General features: G+C 41.3%; 1 protein-coding gene across 1 annotated transcript in view; it reads right to left on the bottom strand.

Moving 5' to 3' along the window:
• The window catches only part of UNC5C (unc-5 netrin receptor C), a 195,321-nt gene that overhangs the window by 67,928 nt on the left and 108,801 nt on the right, over positions 1-18,592 (bottom strand). The window contains exons 6-7 of the mRNA XM_040237306.1: positions 4,943-5,123; positions 783-950 (exon numbers count right to left, since the gene is read on the bottom strand). Coding sequence (XP_040093240.1) covers positions 783-950; positions 4,943-5,123 — 349 coding nt within the window. The remainder of the gene's footprint in view (positions 1-782; positions 951-4,942; positions 5,124-18,592) is intronic.

The following is an 18,592-nucleotide window of genomic DNA, read 5'->3' as shown; positions in this document are numbered from 1 at the left end:
CAGATAGTAACTTCTATTTACCAAAGGATAAGAGCTTGGGACAACATAAGAGAGCACAGATAGATGCTCAGAGGCAAAGGGATGCAATCCTGTTATAGGTACCATTGCAAATAACTCAAAAAGAGGTGACTGACATATATAGACATGTTACTGTATTCATGTATAGACTATTGGGTGATGCACAGGGAAGCCTGGCATGCTGCAATCCATGCAGTCACAGAGTTGATAGGACTTAGTAACTGAACTGAACACGTATAGATATAGCTGACTGCATCATATTTTCAAAATCCGTTAGCTCGTGTGTCAAAAGCTTAGACTTCCTTTTAATTCATTCCAAATGTTTTATTTGCCCTTGCCCATAAACTGACACCAAATATCAAGTACTTTACCTCAAAAACTTTCTAAATTTCAGTTCCAATTAATTTCCTTGACTTTCTGAATATCAATGGTTGTTATCCTAAATGTATGGCTTTCAATGCTCTTTAAATGCCTTACATTATAAGATTCTGCAAACTTGGCTCCAACAGTTTTGTTGAGTATTAAAGAGGGATTATGTTCCTGTGTGTGTTTCATACTCTTTTGCATGTTAATGTAATTAATAAAGTTAAGTACTCTTTTGGGGAAAAAGATGTGATTTCCCAGTAATGTGAGCATTGGATGGTATGATGGATTTACATACTATCTATCACACATTCAGGTCTAGAATAAGCCTTTGTATATATACCCTAAAACATTTCGAGAATGAGAGGATACATTTGGAATGAGGGTGCTGGTTTATTTACCTGGGCATAACGTGGTACAGGCTATTTTTTGTACACTCTGCCCTTCACAGAAGGCACCACCATTGAGCGGAGCTGGGTTGGTACAGGTCCTTGTACGCTTCTGATACCCTCGTCCGCAACGGCTATTACACACAGACCATTCTGTCCAAGTGGACCAGCCACCATTTACTGGAAGTAAATGATAAAACATGAATTAAGTGTACATGCATACACAGAGAGACGCACAAACCACATATCAAACATAAACAAGAATGTTGTATCCCAAATGACCAGAAAAAAATCAAAAACCTCAAAGCTGGAAGAGACCTTGGATATAATTTCATTCAAAATGTTATTACTACAAAACTGAAATCTAAGCACAGGGATAAATAAAATGAATTATCAATATCTATTTATCTACTCAGAAAATAGAACTGTGTTCTCCTCTCCTTACTACTACTAAGTCGCTTCAGTCGTGTCCGACTCTGTGTGACCCCATAGACAGCAGCCCACTAGGCTCCTCTGTCCCTGGGATTCTCCAGGCAAGAACACTGGAGTGGGTTGCCATTTCCTTCTCCAATACATGAAAGTGAAAAGTGAAAGTGAAGTAGCTCAGTCGTGCCCGACTCTTCGCAACCCCATGGACTGCAGCCTACCAGGCTCCTCCATCCATGGGATTTTCCAGGCAAGAGTACTGGAGTGGGTTGCCATTGACTTCTCCGTCTCCTCTCCTTAGCCACTGTTGTTTTAAAAAAATCCCCTTACCTAGTAAAGCTCCAAAAATTATTGATACTTTTGACAACTTACCTCAAATAATATGCTTATATCCTTGTACGAAGGCTACAGGTGGCTATGAAGCATGGTAACTGATCAAATCATTTAGCCTTTCCTTAATAATACGTGATTATTTATCTTTAGCATATATAAACTTTATAACCTCTCAAGAATTTTTAGTTTCATTAATAAGCGAATCTATTTTTTATAAAAAGTCTCGATAGCTGGATTTTTAACTAAGTATCTATTTGAATGGATCAGCAATTAGCTGATGTAACTGCAATGGACACATATTTTGTGTATAAAGACTATTATAGTGTTCCATGGAGCTGTCAGTATAGATGCAATTATAAAACCTACCATCTAGCACTATGTTTATTATTAACCTCTAGAGATTTCACTCTAGAAAATACTGATATACTCGCATATCTCAATATACGAGTCCATGAAATTATTATAATTAAGCAATTTCTAACAAAAATTATTTTCTGCTGGTTAAAACATGCTACAAACAGGATATGCATCTACTTCTTGATGGTAAAGAAGTGTGTTGCTCAGATAACAGAAACCTATATAGGGACATCACACACCCATTCTCTCCTTCTCTAGGATCTTACACAATAGGTAATAATCATGAATGTGTTATACATAGAGACATAGGCTACTTTTCAGTGGAGAATTATTTTTTCCTGTATCAAGATAAGAACTTTTGTAGGAAGATTTATCTTTATTTTTTTGTATAAAATGAGAACAATTTGGACATTCAACAATAGGAAAATGGTAAATATACTATGTTCAAGACATTGGCTGCCCAGGCAGCTATTAAAAATGATGCTGCCTGTGTGCACCCCTATGTTCATAGCAGCACTATTCACAATAGCCAAGACATGGAAACAACCCCAACGTCTGTCAATAGGTAATGGGTAAAAAAGATGAGGCACACATATACCGTAGAATACTACTAAGTCGTAAAAAAGGACAAACCCATGCCATTTGCAGCAACATGGATGCAGCTAGAGATTATCCTACTAAGTGAAGTCAGTCAGAAAGAGAAAGACAAACACCATATGAAGTCACTTATAGGTTGAATCTAAAATAAATATGACACAAACAAACCTATCTATGAGTCGGAAACAGAATAAGGGACAGAGAATAGACTGCTGGTTGCCAAAGGGAAAGCACTGTAATGTAACTATACTTAAAAGAAAGAACACATTTTAAAACATAATGCTGTAGAAGTCTGTTTAGTAATACATGGATATTTCAACATTATGTTTTAAGTAAAAAAAAAAATTATATCCCTTATTTTAAAATCTTATGTATGTTAAGAAAATACCGGTAGTATACATATCCATCTTTTTTAAAGCTATCTCTGGATGACAAAATTATAGGTTTTCTTTTTTCTTTGACGTTTTTCTGTTTCCCAGATTTTCTGTAATGAATATATACTTGCAATCTAAACATGATACTAACAACAGACTCAAAAATGAAATATTGGTTAAATGTATATGTTTTTCTGTGGTCTTCTATGAGCCTTGGACAGCTTATTCTGTGAGGCCATGGAAGAGCGTGCAGAAGTGTGACAGCTGAGTTTTGTGTTCCAAAAGTAATTTAACCCACACAACTTCACGAAACTCCAAATACTGTGGAACTGGCAATATAGATTTCTTACCAACATACTGGCAAGCTGATATTTGGGGTTACAGTATACATGTACTGCTCTGCTAGGATTTTAGCGAGAAATTAATAATCATGAACGTTTAGAAAAGACCAGTCTTGAAGGTTCTAGGCTTACTCCGTTATTTCGTGGGGAAGGAGGTATGTGCTCTGAGTATTGTAATGCTTAAGTGTCCTACTGAAGGTTAGTTAGCCAGAACTAGGCCTAGAACAGAAGACTCCCAAGCCCTAGTGCCACACTGTGTGCTAAACTCAAAATGCTTTAGTTCCTTGTGTTTGATCCTTACTAAAGACAATGTTTGGCTTGTGCTTATGGATATTGAGAACATGCTATACATAGGAAAAGAGAGTTGCATCTATGTAATACATCTATTTAAGAGTCTGCCCTCATTAATCACTTAATTGGTGCAAACTATGATGTACCCTTTTATTTTGTATTTCCAGTGCTGTTTATTAAGTCATTCAGAAAGTCTAGAAAAAAGACAAAAAGTGGGAAACACTTCACTGTGACTTAAGGAAACTGAACTTCAGAATATTCAGAGGATTTTTTTTTTAATGAAGTATGCATCTGCCCTGTAATGAAAATGATAGCATTAAAGCATCACTACATTCAGCCTTTCAAATGTCACAGTGGTTTCTGTTTTCGTAACATCCTAGAGCCTGAGGATGCATCCAGCCAAGTAGTACTACCTGCAGTAAGTGCCACGAGCCACGTACTTGCCAGTGGCAAATCTCCCGAAGCGTCATTTAACACCAAAGGAGCCATGAACAGCCCCCTACCTTCTAAATGGTGGCCATTATCATTCTGGTGGTGGTAGAACTGCAAAATATTTCTCAGGGTTGTTCAGTTCCTCTCAGACAATAATTCACCAAGAATATAAAGATCTACTGTGTTTCTAACACTGTAAAAAACATAAATGTATAGAGTTGTCTCTTTGTCTACAAAGGAGCTTAAAAGCCTCACTGGGCAGATGAACTACTCATGAAATGAGAAACCTACTGAGTGCTGAAACAGGGAGATAAAAACATCACATGCAGTGGCAAAGGTGGGTGCAGAATTATTTAGTCCTTCTGGAGAAATGATAGGCTTAGAGATGAGATGGATTAGAAAGGGCCAGAGAATGGAAGAGAAGCTCTCTGAAGAAGTCATCATGTTGCAGCTTGCTACAGGGTTAGGACTAGGGCTGTATGACAATTGCAGGCCTTGTCTTCACGTTGGATGTCGTTGATGGAGTGTAAAGCAAGCTCCAGGCAGTTAAAGCTGCTCTGATGCGTTTGGAGAACGTGTCAGCTCCACTTTGCCTGAGGTCTTGCAATCGCTTTCCTGAGGCCCACAGCAAGAGCAGCAGGCTGCTGGAAGTATCTTCATGTCAGCACTCCCTCTAGGTCTCGGTAGTCCAGGCTGAGAAGGGGGAGGCAGAGCTTTGGGAAGCAGGGAACCCTCCTGGATTCTTGAGTTCAGCTTGAAATGCAGAACATTTATGCTTCTTACAGTGTTAGACCCCTCAGTGGATTTCCTTTACTGTCCTATAAACTGAAAAAGGGCTAGAAGTTCCAAGTCCAGGTGTCTATGAGTATCAGAAAGCAGTGAAACCTCACTGCCCACATGAGAAGCAGGAAGAGAGCTGCAATGGAGACTGAGAAGGGCCCTCTTCACTTGATATTCTAACATTAAAATGAGAAACTGCAGTTTGACCTGAACCAGATTGAGGCACACAAAGTTCACTCACCATAGACTATGACAGTTGCAGTTGTGCTTTTCCTCTTGGCGACAATGTTTTTGGCAACACAAGTATAGTTGGCAGTATCGGAGAGGCGGGCCTGCTTGATGATGAGGTTGTGATCAATAGTAATATAAAAATTCCGATCTTCAACAGGATCGATGATGTCTTCATTTTTCAACCATTCCACCTAAAGATGCACAAGAGAAACAGATGAATCCCTGGTACGGATCCCTCGATGGCTGCCAGTCCTGACTTCTGTTTTGCAATGTGAATAACACTGTTCCATGCTATGAAATCTGCAAACTTGAGGAAGTAACTTTCTGAGGTCATGTTAAGTATCACTCACCTGCCAAACATGCCGATTCTGCCTGTACTACATTATCCTCAAATGTCAATGACCCAACTGGGAAATACAGCGTTCACATTGTTTTCACTTTGCCCTGCAGGCAAGAATAGGTGATGTGCGCTGCCAAGTTCAGAACCCAATCAAAAATAATGGGCTAAGTATTTCAAACTGAACTCAAATCTTTTGCTAGTTGATTTGTTTACTCTTGGCAACTTACCTGCTGCTTTTCAGCAAAGACTATAAGGACTATCAAAAAAGCTCAAAAGGCATCCTAGACATCATGCCGCTCAAATAAAACATTTGAATGGTTTATGTGTAGTCTTGTTGAAACATATGGATTAAATTTCCCTGAAAATGCACTTACTTTAAAATGTAGTAAACACATATTTAGAGATGTATCTAAGCCAAAATACTTAGGAGGGGGGAAAAAAGGTTTTCTACCAACTCTCAATATGATCTAAAGCGTATATAAGTCATAGTCAAATTTCTCCTTTTGTCTTTCACTAGCATCAAATCTTTGGCTCTCGTGGTTTGCTTCTGGAGAACCTAAGACGTGAGTATTCAAAACTACTCAACACTTTTTCCTATGTAAATCTCAGTTTAGCAACAGCAATGTTACCCTTACAAAATGAAAGGAGGGAAGCACAGTCTGTAAAATACATCCTTATGAAGGATAAACTGTTTTTGTCCCATAAATTGCTTTTCTTCCTCACAGGTTTATCCATAAAGCAAAACATACTGATATTTACCACACTTAAACTTTCCTTGTGCATTAGTGTGGATATAGATACAAGTAACCTTTACTTGTAGGGAGTCAACAGTGTTGCCATTTTCAAAATCTTAAAGAGCTTCCCCTAGCACCACAAGAGGTCTGGAATCTAATCCCTAAATCTGTCAGTGGGCTGGATGTTACACAAATTACGTCTAACACTGGGACTCTAAAATAATGCTTCTCTAATCCTCGACTTCACTTTCACTTTTCACTCTCATGCATTGGAGAAGGAAATGGCAACCCACTCCAGTGTTCTTGCCTGGAGAATCCCAGGGACTGGGGAGCCTGGTGGGCTGCCGTCTATGGGGTCGCACAGAGTCGGACACAACTGAAGCGACTTAGCAGCAGCAGCAGCAGCAGCAATCCTTAGTAGACAGGCCACATTTTAAAGGGAAAAACAGAAATCACCTTGAAGTAAACATATGAGGATGTAGATAAGAATGACTATTTGTAATAAGTTTTGAAACAACAGTTACATTGAAGGATATTTAAATCAATGGAAGTGAAGAAGACTGAAGTCCATCTAAAATAGTGGAGTTTTAAAACATGCATTTTGTTCTTATTTAAGACAGCACATTCAATCCTGTGCTTAGATACAGCTGGTAAGAGACACACTGGCTTAATCTGGATTTTCTCAAAATTTGGCCCCATATGTTTTGTAATATGGGCTTTTCAGGTGGTGCTAGTGGTAAAGAAAGATTGCATGCCAATGCAGGAGACTTAAGAGATGCAGGTTCAATCCCTGGGTTGGGAAGATCCCCTGGAGGAAGAAATGGCAACCCACTCCAGCATTCTTGCCTGGAGAATTCCATGGAGGAACCTAGAGGGCTAGAGTCCATAGGATTGTAGAGTCAGACATGACTGAAGTGACTTACCACACACACCCAATCATGTGTGGTAATACAATCTTGCTTGAAATGCAAGGGAAAAGATAGCAAGATTCAAAATATTAAAAAATAAACCTGCATACTGATAATTGAAAGCTGACATTAATATCTTCTGAATCTCTATGCAGATTATCTTTGCCACTCAAAAGAAAGTTTTCCAATTAGAAAGGTACTGTTGGGCTTCCTGGAGCGGGGGTGTGGGGGAGGAGTATGTCTCTGTGTGTGTGTCTTTCAAAGACACATCAGTTCACTTCAGTTCAGTCTCTCAGTTGTGTCCGACTCTGCGACCCCATGGACCAGAGCACACCAGGCCTCCCTGTCCATCACCAACTCCCGGAGTTTACCCCAACTCATGTCCATTGAGTTGGTGATGCCATCCAGCCATCTCATCCTCTGTCGTCTCCTTCTCCTCCGGCCTTCAATCTTTCAGCACCAGAGTCTTTTCCAATGAGTCAGCTCTTCACATCAGGTAGCCAAAGTATTGGAGTTTCAGCTTCAATATCAGTCCCTCCGAATGAACACCCAGGACTGATCTCCTTTAGGATGGACTGGTTGGATCTCCTTGCAGTCCAAAGGACTCTCAAGAGTCTTCTCCAACACCACACTTCAAAAGCATCAATTCTTTGGTGCTCAGCTTTCTTTATAGTCCAACTCTCACATCCATACATGACTACTGGAAAAACCATAGCCTCGACTAGACAGACCTTTGTTGGCAGAGTAACAGCTCTGCTTTTTAATATGCTGTCTAGGTTGGTCATAACTTTCCTTCCAAGGAGTGAGCATCTTTTAATTTCATGGCTGCAATCACCATCTGCAGTGATTTGGGAGCCCCCCAAAATAAAGTCTGCCACTGTTTCCACTGTTTCTCCATCTATTTGCCACGAAGTGATGGGACTAGATGGCCATGATCTTAGTTTTCTGAATGTTGAGCTTTAAGCAAACTTTTTCAGTCTCCTCTTTCACTTTCAACAAGAGTCTATTTAGTTCTTCTTCACTTTCTGCCATAAGGGTGATATCATCTGCATATCTGAGGTTATTGATATTTCTCCCAGCAATCTTGATTTCAGCTTGTGCTTCCTCCAGCCCAGCATTTTTCATGATGCACTCTGCATGTAAGTTAAATAAGCAGGGGACAATATACAGTCTTGACATATTCCTTTTTCTATTTGGAACCAGTCTGTTGTTCCATGTCCAGTTCTAACTGGTGCTTCCTGACCTGCATACAGATTTCTCAAGAGGCAGGTCAGATGGTCTGGTATTCCCATCTGTTTCAGAATTTTCCACAGTTGGTTGTGATCCACACAGTCAAAGGCTTTGGATTAATCAATAAAGCAGAAATAGATGTTTCTTCTGGAACTCTCTTGCTTTTTCGATGATCCAGCAGATGTTGGCAATTTGATGTCTGGTTCCTCTGCCTTTTCTAAAACCAGCTTGAACATCTGGAAGTTCACAGTCCACGTATTGTTGAAGCCTAGCTTGGAAAATTTTGAGCATTACTTTACTAGCATGTGAGAGGAGTGCAATTGTGCAGTAGTTTGAACATTCTTTGGCATTGCCTTTCTTTGGGATTGGAATGAAAACTGACCTTTTCCAGTCCTGTGGCCACTGCTGAGTTTTCCAAATTTGCTGACATATTGAGAACAGCACTTTCACAGCATCATCTTTTAGGATTTGAAACAGCTCAACTGGAATTCCATCACCTCCACTAGCTTTGTTCTTAGTGATGCTTCCCAAGGCCCACTTGACTTCACATTCCAGGATGTCTGGCTTAGGTGAGTGATCACACCATCATGATCATCTGGGTCACGAAGATCTTTTTTGTATAGTTCTTCTTTGTATACTTGCCACCTCTTCTTAATATCTTCTGCTTCTGTTAGGTCCTTATCATTTCTGTCCTTTATTGAGCCCATGTTTGCATGAAATGTTCCCTTGGTATCTCCAATTTTCTTGAACTGTGCCTGCTACTTTTCTCTGAAGAATAGCCCTCGGGCTCCTGGATGTTTTGCCTTGAAGTACCTAGGGGCTCACAGCTTCCCCTGTGACCTCCTTCTTTGCTATGGCCTCAAAGGTATGAAAATAAGACTTCTGTCTAATCAGATTGGAATCTGAGTTGTCACTCTCCAGAGCTCCCTTGCAGGGTTGCAGGCTGAAGGTACCTCCTTAACACATCTCCTAAATTTACATTTTCTGGGTCTCTCCTTTTCTCTCTTGACTAGGCTCTCCTGGGAGCACTTCCATAACCAATCTTTGCATCCAGACCTCTGCTTCATACTCTGCTTCTTAAGAACCCAATCTATTAAGTCAAGATTGTGCAAAACTATCATTTTTTCTATGTACATAATAGGTAATGACAGCAATGCTATCCATATCATAAATGACATGAAGAGATCTCAAGGGATATTGCAAACCACTTGTTTATTTGAAAAGTTTAATACATGGAATAAAAAAAGCAATCAGCACTGTTGACAAAGGATTTAAAAAGACTTATGTGATTATTGGGTATGTAATCTCTACTCTCTTATACATGGCTTTGCATTTTCCTCAGTGTCTCTCTTCAACATAGGAGCAATGACTACATGAGATATGAGGTTCTCTGAGGAGCTCTAAAATGTGGCAGCTTTCCTGGACCCTCTGAGGGATACTGCCTTCTTCCCCTCAGCTTTAACCAGGGAAGCTCTGCCTCAATCTGTTCTCTGCACTGGGATAGTCTGTATGCCTATGTCTGAAGAAACAATGAGATCTACAGCTAGAAAATAGTGAGAGGAATGAAGAAAAGAGCCAAGGACTCTGGCTTTTGATAAAATGTCCTCCCCCAAGTCCCCTATGCCCCAGGACTCCCAGCCTTGTCATAACGCCTTGTTCTGAGACCTCATCTCCACAAGAAGCTCGGGTCTGGACTGCAGACCATCACTCGCCTCCTGCAACAGAATCTCCGTCTTGCTCAGCATGTCCCCATCACCCATCCTCCACAACTCTCCCAATCCTTCCACACTTCCTTGGAACATAGCATCATTGTCCTCCAAAATTTCAACCTCTTTTCAGATTGCTTTCTTAAACTTTCTCTAAATCCTAGCTCCTTATGATTCTGCTGTTTCTTCTCGAGTCCTCTCAAATAGGGAATGTTTGATTTGCCAAACCCAACGCACCACCAGGCCTGGGGGGGGGGGGTCCAGTGAGCAGCCTCCTGGATCCTCACTGTCTGCTCCACCTTCTTCTCCTCACAGTGGAATGTCGCTGTGCAAAGCCATGCTGAGTGGCCTAATCATAAGTTCGTGATGACAGAACTCAAGTGGGCCCTAAATTCTGCCCCAATATTGTACTATATTTTCATCCTCTGTTCACTGTCCCACACTCCTAGACACCTATTTCACACCTTCTCCTCTCTGCTTAGACATTTTCTCCACTTCTACCCTCATTTTCAGCTGATGAATGACCAAGATCTCCCAAAGCTCCATTACGCACCTATCACCTCTGCTCTGCAGCCACCTTCCTTCCTTGTTACTCCCCCTCAGCTCTCACTTGTACTTTCCATCCTACTCCCATTCTCGTATTCAAGACGATGCCCCCGAAATTCTTCTCTCTTCCATCATTAATTTTCCCTCTACACAGAGTCATTTCCACCAGCATTCAGACATGTGATTATTTTTCACAACTGAACAAGAAAATCCATCCCTACTCCTTTCTGCCTTCAGTTACCCCCACATTTCTCTGCTCATCTTAAACGCCTTGGAATCCTTGTTTGCACATTTCTCCAGTCTGTGTCCTCTTCATCCCTACAGGATCTACTCTAATTCACACTCACCTCCACTGTTAGAACTGCTCTTTTCAAAGGCACGAACTCCTTTCACTTTGTTAGAGGGACTGCTGAGGTTTTAGTACTTGACTAACTCAACTCAGCAGCAGCATTTGACCCCATGGGTTTCTCCCTCCTCCGTGCTTGCTTTCTCCAGACAGGGCACTTTCTTACTTTTTGTAAATGGCAATCCACTTCAGTACTATTGCCTGGAAAATCCCATGGACAGAGGAGCCTGGTAGGCTACAGCCCATGGGGTCGCAGAGTCGGACACGAATGTGCGACTTCACTTTCTTTCACTTTCCCACCCTCCACAGCTTCTCTGAGCTTAGGTCTGTTCTCCCTGGGTAGCTCTGTCCATGGACCTCTTTTTTCTATTTTCCATCCACATGCACTTTCTCAGTGAGCTCATCCATTCTCATGCAGATGACTCCTAAATTTATCTCCAGTTTGACCTCGTTCCTGAACTCCAAACTCATACATCCAACTGTCTTCTTACAAGCCCACTCAGTTGTCTAATAATAACCTCTGCAACTGCCCTCCAAACCTGCTCCTCCCACCACCTTATCTGTCACAGTTAAGGCCAACCTCATCCTTCCAGTAACTTAGAAATCTCAGACTTGAACTTGACTCTTCTCTTCCTCTCCCTTTGCCTATGTGGCATCAAAGCAGCATTTGGAACTTGACCACTTCTTGTTCCTTCAGCACCACTCACTTCTCCATGCAGGTCACCATCATTTCTCTCTTGGATTGAGTGCAACAAATTCCTGTCTTATCTTTGCTTTTCCCCTTGGCCCTAACATCTATCCTCAACACAGTTAGAGAGGTCCTTAAACCCCAAGTCAGATTATGCTCTACCTCATGTCCAACCTTCCAATGGCTTCCCATATTGCTTGATGTCAATGCCAAAGCCCTTATAAGAACCCACAGGATCTCCTGCAATACTAGGACCCCTGACCTCTCTGAGATCACTGAGTTTCCTCTCTCCATTCTGTCACCTCTTTAGGTGCTGGTTCTTCTGCACATCAGGCACTCCTGTCTCGGGGATGTTGAATGTGATTATTCCTGCCTAGAAAAATATTTCCCCAGTAAGATTGCTCTTTTTCCTCCTTCTGGGCTTTACTCAGAGGTCACCTTCTCAATGAGCCACTTCATAATCAACCTTTAAATTGCAACATCTCCCTCTGCCTATGCCCCCAACCTCACACTCTCTTATTTTTCTTCATCTCATAAAATCTGTATTTTACTTATTAGTTGTCTCCTCTACCAGAATGTAAGCTTAACAGACTTGGGTTTAGTTTTTTCATCACTGCTATATCCCCATGGCCCAGAACTAGCATACAGAAGGTGCTTAATTAGTATTTCTTCAATATATGAGCAAAGAGACATGTAGTAGTGTCAAGCCTGTTATGCACATTTTTAGGTCTCTATCACATGGACCACAGCCTTGTCTAACTCAGTGAAACTATGAGCCATGCCCTGTAGGGCCACCCAAGATGGGCGGGTCATGGTGGAGAGGTCTGACAAAATGTGGTCCACTGTAGGAGGGAATGGCAAACCACTTTAGTATTCTTGCCTTGAGAAACATATGAACAGTATGAAAAGGCAAAAAGATATGACACTGAAAGATGAACTCCCCAGGTCAGTAGGTGCCCAATATGTTACTGGAGATCAATGGAGAAATAGCTCCAGAAAGAATGAAGAGATGGACCAAAGCAAAAACAACACCCAGTTGTGGATGTGACTGGTGATGGAAGCAAGGTCTGATGCTGTAAAGAGCAATGCTGCATAGGAACCTGGAATGTCAGGTCCATGAATCAAGGCAAACTGGAAGTGGTCAAACAGGAGATGGCAAGAGTGAACATTGGCATTCTAGGAATCAGCAAACTAAGATGGACTGGAATGGGTGAATTTAACTCAGATGACCATCATACCTACTACTGTGGGTAAAAATCCCTTAGAAGAAATGGAGTAGCCATCATAGTCAACAAAAGAGTCCAAAATGCAGTACTTGGATGCAATCTCAAAAAGACAGAATGATCTCTGTTTGTTTCCAAGACAAACCATTCAATATCACTGTAATTCAAATCTATGCCCTGACCAGTAATGCTAAAGAAGTTGAAGTGAATCGTTCTATGAAGACTTACAAGACCTTTTAGAACTAACACCCAAAAAAGATATCCTCTTCATTATAGGGGACTGGAATGCAAAATAGGAAGTCAAGAAACACCTGTAACAGGCAAATTTGTCCTTGGAGTACGGAATGAAGCAGGGCAAAAGCTCACAGAGTTTTGCCAAAAGAACACACTGGTCATAGCAAACACTCTCTTCCAACAACAAAGAGAAGACTCTACACATGGACATCACCAGATGGTCAACACCGAAATCAGATTGATTATATTCTTTACAGCCAAAGATGGAGAAGCTCTATACAGTCAGCAAAAACAAGACTGGGAGCTGACTGTGGCTCAGATCATGAACTCCTTATTGCCAAATTCAGACCGGAATTGAAGAAAGTAGGGAAAATCACTAGACCAATCAGGTATGACCTAAATCAAATCCCTTATGATTATACAGTAAAGTGAGAAATAGATTTAAGGGATTAGATCTAATAGACAGAGTGCCTGATGAACTATGGACGGAGGTTTGTGACATTGTGCAGGAGACAGGGATTAAGACCATCCCCAAGAAAAAGAAATGCAAAAGAGGAAAATGGCTCTCTGAGGAGGCCTTACAAATAGCTGTGAAAAGAAGAGAAGCAAAAAACAAAGGAGAAAAGGAGAGTTTGAATGCAGAGTTCCAAAGAATAGCAATGGGAGATAAGAAAGGCTTCCTCAGCGATCAATGCAAAGAAATAGAGGAAAACAATAGAGTGAAAAAGACTAGAGATCTCTTCAAGAAAATCAGATACCAAGGGAACATTTCATGCAAAGATGGGCTCAATAAAGGACAGAAATGATATGGACCTAACAGAAGAAGATATTAAGATGAGGTGGCAAGAATACACAGAAGAACTGTACAAGAAAATTTTTCATGACCCAGATGATCACGATGGTGTGATCACTCACCTAGAGCCAGACATCCTGGAATGTGAAATCAAGTGGGCCTTAGGAAGCATCACTACGAACAAAGCTAGTGAAGGTGATGGAATTCCAGTTGAGCTATTTCAAATCCTAAAAGATGATGCTGTGAAAGTGCTGCACTCAATATGCTAGCAAATTTGGAAAACTCGGCAGGGACCACAGGACTGGAAAAGGTCAGTTTTCATTCCAATCCCAAAGAAAGGCAATGCCAAAGAATGCTCAAACTACTGCACAATTGCACTCCTCTCACATGCTAGTAAAGTAATGCTCAAAATTCTCCAAGCCAGACCTCAACAGTACATGAACTGTGAAGTTCCAGATGTTCAAACTGGTTTTAGAAAAGGCAGAGGAACCAGACATCAAATTGCCAACATCTGCTGGATCATCGAAAAAGCAAGAGAGTTCCAGAAGAAACATCTATTTCTGCTTTATTGATTAATCCAAAGCCTTTGACTGTGTGGATCACAACCAACTGTGGAAAATTCTGAAAGAGATGGGAATACCAGACCATCTGACCTGCCTCTTGAGAAATCTGTATGCAGATCAGGAAGCCAACAGTTACAACTGGACATGGAACAACAGACTGGTTCCAAATAGGAAAAGGAGTATGTCAAGGCTGTATCTTGTCGCCCTGCTTATTTAAATTATATGCAGAGTACATCATGAGAAATACTGGGCTGGATGAAGCACAAGCTGGAATCAAGATTGCCAGGTGAAATATCAATAACTTCAGATATGCAGATGATATCACCCTTATGGCAGAAAGTGAAGAACTAAAGAGCCTCATGATGAAAGTGAAGGAGGAGAGTGGAAAAGTTGGCTTAAAGCTCAACTTTCAGAAAACTAAGATCATGGCATCCAGTCTCACCACTTTAAGGCAAATAGATGGGGAAACAGTGGAAACAGTCACTGACTTTAGTTTTTTGGGCTCCAAAACCACTGCAGATGGTGACTGCAGCCATGAAATTAAAAGATGCTTACTCCTTGGAAGGAAAGTTATGACCAACCTAGACAGTATATTAAAAACCAGAAACATTACTTTGGCAACAAAGTCCATCTAGTTAAGGCTATGGTTTTTCTAGTGGTCAGGTATGGATATGAGAGTTGGACTATAAAGAAAGCTAAGTGACAAAGAATTGATGCTTTTGATCTGTGGTGTTGGAGAAGACTCTTGAGAGTCCCTTGGACTGCAAGGAGATCCAACCAGTCCACCCTAAAGGAGATCAGTCCTGGGTGTTCATCGGAGGGACTGATGTTGAAGCTGAAACTCCAATACTTTGGCCACCTGATGCGAACGACTCATTGCAAAAGACCCTGATGCTGTGAAAGATTGAAGGTCTGAGTAGAAGGAGACAACAGAGGATGAGATGGTTGGATAGCATCAGCAACTCAATGGAAATGATTTTGGGTCAACTCTGGGAGTTGGTGATGGATAGGGAGATCTGGCGTGCTGCAGTCCATGGGGTCTCACAGAGTCAGACACAACTGAACGACTGAACTGAACTGATAAAGAGTTGGTACAATTGTCAAAATTACCAATGAATATACATAATTTGTATATATACATACAGAGAGTAATTTTAAACATTCCTTCAAGCTAAGTTCTGCTAGAGATTAAGAAACCAAATCTCCAGTGTTATTTTACTTCTTCAGCAGCTAAGTCATGTCTGACTCTTTGTGACCCCATGTATAGCACATCCGGCTCCTCTGTCCTATGCTATCACCCAGAGTTTGCTCAAATCCATGTCCACTGAGTTGGTGATGTTATATAACCATCTGTTCCTTTGCCACTCCTTCTCCTTTTGCCTTCAATATTTCCTAGCATCAGGGTCTTTTCCAGTGAGTCTGCTGTTCGCATCTAGTAGCCATAATATCAGAGCTTCAGCATCGGTCCTTCCAGTGCATATTCAGGGTTGATTTCCTTAGGATTGACTGCTTTGATCTTCTTGCTGTCCAAGGGACTCAAGAGTCTTCTCCAGCACAATTCAAAAGCATCAGTTCTTCGGTACTCAGCCTTCTCAATGAACCAACTCTCACATTAGAACATAGACTATAGGGACCTTTGTTGGCAAAATGATGTCTCTTTTTAATACGCTTCCTAGGTTTGTCATAGCTTTCCTTCCTAGGAGCAAGTATCTTTTAATTTCATGGCTGCAGTCACCATCCAGTGATTTTGGATATCAATGTTCCCTTGATAACTCTGATTTTCTTGAAGAGATCTCTAGTCTTGCCTATTCTATTCTTTTCCTCCACTTCTTTGCATTGTTCCCTTAAGAAGGGCTTCTTATTTCTCCTTGCTAGTCTCCGGAACTCTGCTTTCAGTTAGGTATATCTTTCCCTTTCTCCCTTGCTTTTCGCTTCTTTCCTGAGCTATTTGTAAAGCCTCTTCAGACAACCACTTTGCCTTCTTGCATTTTTTTCTTCTTTGGGATGGTTTTGGTCACTGCCTACGACACAATGTTATGAACATCTGTCCATAGTTCTTCAGGCACTCTGTATTCCAGCTCTAATCCCTTGAATCTATCTATCACCTCTACTGTATAATCATAAGGGATTTGATTTAGGTCATACCTGAATTACCTACTTTTGTTAATAATAGGCAGTGGTTTTCCCTGCTTTCTTCAATTTAAGCCTGGATTTTGCAATAAGGAACTCATCATCTAAGCCACAGTCGGCTCCAGGTCTTGTTTTTGCTGACTGTATAGAGCTTCTCCATCTTCAGTTGCAAAGAACATAATCAGTCTGATTTCAGTATTGACCATCTGGTGATGTCCATGTGCAGAGTAGCTCTTGGAAAAGGGTGTTTGCTAAGACTGGTGAATTTTCCTGACATAATTCTGTGAGCCTCTGCCCTGCTTAATTTTGTACTCTAAGGCCAAACTTGTCTATTATTCCAGGTATCTTTTGATTTTGTACTTTTTGATTCCAATCTCTTGTGATGAAAACGACATCATTTTTTGTTGTTAATTCTAGATGGTCTTGCACGTCTTCATGAAACTGATCAACCAGCTTCTTCAGCATCAATGGTTGGGGCACAGACTTTGATTACTGTGATATTGAATAGTTTGCCTTGGAAATGAACTGAGATCATTCTGTCATTTTTGAGATTGCACCCAAGTACTGCATTTTGGACTCTTTTGTTGACTATGAGGGCTACTCCATTTCTTCTAAGGGATTCTTATCCACAGCAGTAGATATAATAGTCATCTGAATTAAACTCGTCCATTCCTGTCCATTTTAATTCACTGATTCCTAAGATGTTGATGTTCACTCTTGACATCTTCTGCTTGACCACATCCAATTTAACCTTGATTCCTGGACCTAATATTCCAGGCCGCTATGCAATACTGTCCTTCACAGCACTGGGCTTTACTATCACCACCAGACACAGACAACTGAGCGCTATTTCCACTTTGGCCCAGCCACTTCATTCTTTCTGGAGCTATTAGTAATTGCCCTCCACTCTTCCCCAGTAGCATACTGGACAACTTCCAACCTGGGGGGCTGATCTTCCAATGTCATAACGTTTTGCACTTTCCTACTGTCCATGAGGTCTTCCAGGCACCAGTACTGGAGCGGGTTGCAAGTTCTTCCTCCAGCGGACCACGTTTTGTCAGAACTCTTCACTATGGCACATCTGTCCCCATCTGCCTTGGGTGGCCCTGCATGGCATGGCTCATAGCTTCACTGAGTTATGCAAGCCCCTTTGACACGATGAAGCTGTGATCCATGAAGGAGAAATTTCTACTGCGTAAGGTCAAATCCTCAGGGCTAACCTGGGCTCCTTGTAGCTCAGTCGGTAAAAAATTTGCCTGCAGTGCAAGAGACCCGGCTTTGATCCCTGGGTTGGGAAGATCCCCTGGAGAAGGAAATGGCAACCCACTCCAGTATCCTTGCCTGGAAAATCTCAGGGACAGAGGAACCTGGTGGATTGCAGTCCATGGAGTTGCAAAGAGTCGGGCACGACTGAGCGAATAACACACAACCTGGCCTCCAAGTGGACTCATTGGAGAAACCATGAGATAGAAGAGGGCCCCTGAAATGATGCTAGGAGACATCCAAATATTTCACTGCCATTTATGGGTCTAGAGTGTCCAGTGGCCAATACATTTTGACTAAGTCAGATTTTAAAATCAAACTCCCTGTAGCCCACATTATACCTATATGTCTGCTGGTGAATTTTAAGGTGCTACAGAATTTCATCTACTAGTCACAAAATCTAGGTTATCCCAGTATACCTGAGCCTATAATATAGCTTCTTAAGAAATTTCTATTTCAGTAAACAAAGAGCTAAGCATCTTGTTATTTCAATTCCATTAACACTGAGTACCTACTATGTGCTAGGCATCATGTCAAGTGTTGGACAATAAAGGGACAAATCAAGAGAGTGGCACTCTCTACAGAGGACAAACCTGTAAACAAATAACTACAATATGACAGCACCAAGTCATGTGCAAGGATGGGAGTAACCTAAGGTTCAAATTATGTGAGAAGAGGACATTTAAGGAGGAGACATCGGAACTGGTTTCTCAAAGATGGAATTAAGCTTGTTGGGAAGAAGGAAAGTGTGGGATGAAGAATGAAGACATTTCAGAAAGAGGAAGCTTCAGGTGCTTCACCCAGGCCTGAAGCCTCAGGGAGTCTGAGCAGTGGACAGTGGACTTAGTTGAACGGTCGAGGGGAGTGGAGTAAGGATGGAGAAACTGCTTTCAGGAAATCACTGAGGGGCTCTAATGCTGTGATCTACTGAAGGGTTTAAAGAGAAGAAACATCAT

This window comes from Oryx dammah, unplaced genomic scaffold, assembly GCF_014754425.2.
Source record: "Oryx dammah isolate SB20612 unplaced genomic scaffold, SCBI_Odam_1.1 HiC_scaffold_3, whole genome shotgun sequence".
Lineage (NCBI taxonomy): Eukaryota > Metazoa > Chordata > Mammalia > Artiodactyla > Bovidae > Oryx > Oryx dammah.
This window is presented reverse-complemented; position numbering and strand designations above follow the sequence as displayed.